Raw genomic sequence first — 2,084 nt, 5'->3', positions numbered from 1 at the left:
TGTTCTACTATTTTTTTTTTCATCTCCAGTCATTCCAGCAGGATCATCCTAGCTCAGACTGAGTTACATGATACCTATGGAAAGACTGAATTAAAAGGACATTAGCTCACTGTTCTACATAGAAGTATTACAGAACCTGAAGTAGGGCACCAGTATTTGTGCAGGACCAGCAGGAATCTAACCTGAGTGATGGTTTTAGTGATGTAACTGAGATCTAAGGAAGTCAGTGATAAGGGTAGGCAAAACACAGTATCTAACTGTACCATATCAGGTGGAGAGTCAGAGAGCAAATGCTCTGTACATGCATGCCTGAAAGGAAAAACAGGAGGACGTAATCTGAGATTACAGTCTCGTAGACAAAAAGCCAACAGTGATACACAAAAAAGGAACATAGAGTAAATTGTTAATTTACTGCCCCTTGGAATCAGCAGGTTGTGAGGTGCTGAACAGTCAGTGTCATTTCCAGCAATACCCAGTGAGGGATGTTAGCCCGTGAGATTATTCAGTATTACATTCATGAAACTGAAGGAGCAATGATATAATCCCACTTATTCCCATTTTCAGATGAGCCATGGAAACAGAACAGGAGAACAACACCAACTTTGCGGGATTCATTCTCCTGGGTTTCTCCACCTCACCAGAGTTCAGGGGACTTCTCTTCCCCTTCTTCCTCTGCATGTACCTGCTTAGCTTACTGGGGAACCTCTTGATCATGCTTCTAATCTTCTTCAATAGTGATCTTTTTCATGCCCCCATGTATTTCTTCCTCAGTCATCTATCATTGGCTGACCTGGGATTCAGTTCCAATGCTGTACCCAAGATGTTGCAAATCTTAATCTCCCAGAAAAACACCATATCCTATAGTGGATGCCTCAGTCAAATGTATTTCTTTGTGGTCTTTTGTACCAGTGATAACTTTCTCCTTGCCGTCATGGCATATGACCGCTATGTGGCTATCTGCCGACCACTTCATTATTCTACCATCATGAGCCACAAACATTGCCTGATCTTGGCTGCTGGGTCTTGGCTCCTCTCTTTTTCTCAAGGCCTATTATATGTATTTACAATAGCTAATTTTTCTTTCTGTGGCTCCCGGGAGATCCCTCATTTCTTCTGTGACCTCCATCCTTTACTCAAACTTTCCTGCTCAGACACCTCTTCTGCTGAAATATTGCTCATGATTGAAGGGACTGCAACCATGCTTGGGCCCCTTATACTCATCTTTCTTTCCTACATATTGATTATGTTGAAGGTATTGAAAGTTCCTTCAGCTTCTGGGAAGTACAAAGCCTTCTCCACTTGCAGTGCACACATCACTACTGTTACCTTGTTCTATGGGACTCTGATTAGCACCTACATCCGCCCGTCCTCCACTTATTCTGGTCCTAGGTTGAGAGCGGCTTCGATATTCTACACTGTGGTGATCCCCATGCTCAATCCTTTCATATACAGCCTGAGGAACAGTGCGATTCATGAGGCCATGAGGAAATTACTAAAGATCTGGGTGCAGAAGAGAGAAATCAGATCAGAACTAGGAGTGCCTCATAAGAAACCTGGAGCCCCTTTGGAAAACAATGGCTGCCAGTAAAATGACATATGATGTTCTTTAACCTCCATAACATTCCGCACTTTTTACTATGTCATATGCATAAAGTTATAGCAGGATGGTCATAATCTCTTAATATCTCCCAAAGATGTGTGGCATTATAAAATGAGAATGTTGAAATGCGAAAAGTTCAGCTGCATGGCCTTAATATAATTTATGTACATTTTGGGTTACTTTAAGTGGTTTTTACTTCTATGCATTTCCCCATCATTGCCATTTTAGATTTAAATGGATTAATCATGTAAATCACCATGAGGGTAGAAATAAGCTACCATTATATTTTGAAGCCCTGGAAAGAAGGTTTGAGTTATATTTAAAATAAGATTTGATTAAGAGTGTATTTTTTTTTAAAAGCGCATATTTGCCATATTAGTAAATTTGCCATATTTCCACCCGGATCTTTGGTGCTGTTCCCACACTAATATCTATGCTGGGCAGCTTAGCCAATTTATTTTTTAGCTCAGCCACAACATTAGAT

The 2,084-nt window shown here is 40.7% G+C and overlaps 1 protein-coding gene across 1 annotated transcript; it reads left to right on the top strand.

Annotated features, from left to right (window-relative positions):
* The first annotated feature begins 571 nt into the window (after positions 1-571).
* Positions 572-1,588, top strand: LOC139310287 (olfactory receptor 1f45-like). Its single transcript, XM_070934447.1, has one exon. The coding sequence runs from the start codon at positions 572-574 to the stop codon at positions 1,586-1,588; it is 1,017 nt and encodes a 338-aa protein (XP_070790548.1).
* Positions 1,589-2,084: the final 496 nt, after the last annotated feature.

This window comes from Pituophis catenifer, unplaced genomic scaffold, assembly GCF_029215685.1.
Source record: "Pituophis catenifer annectens isolate HBS135680 unplaced genomic scaffold, rPitCat1.0.hap2 SCAF_2, whole genome shotgun sequence".
Classification (NCBI taxonomy): domain Eukaryota; kingdom Metazoa; phylum Chordata; class Lepidosauria; order Squamata; family Colubridae; genus Pituophis; species Pituophis catenifer.
The sequence above is the reverse complement of the archived record's forward strand: the minus strand, read 5'-3'. Positions and strand labels throughout refer to the sequence as shown.

Bases quoted from the DNA above. Each gene is read 5' to 3' on its own strand.
- LOC139310287 (XM_070934447.1), top strand. From the start codon at position 572: ATGGAAACAGAACAGGAGAACAACACCAACTTTGCGGGATTCATTCTC.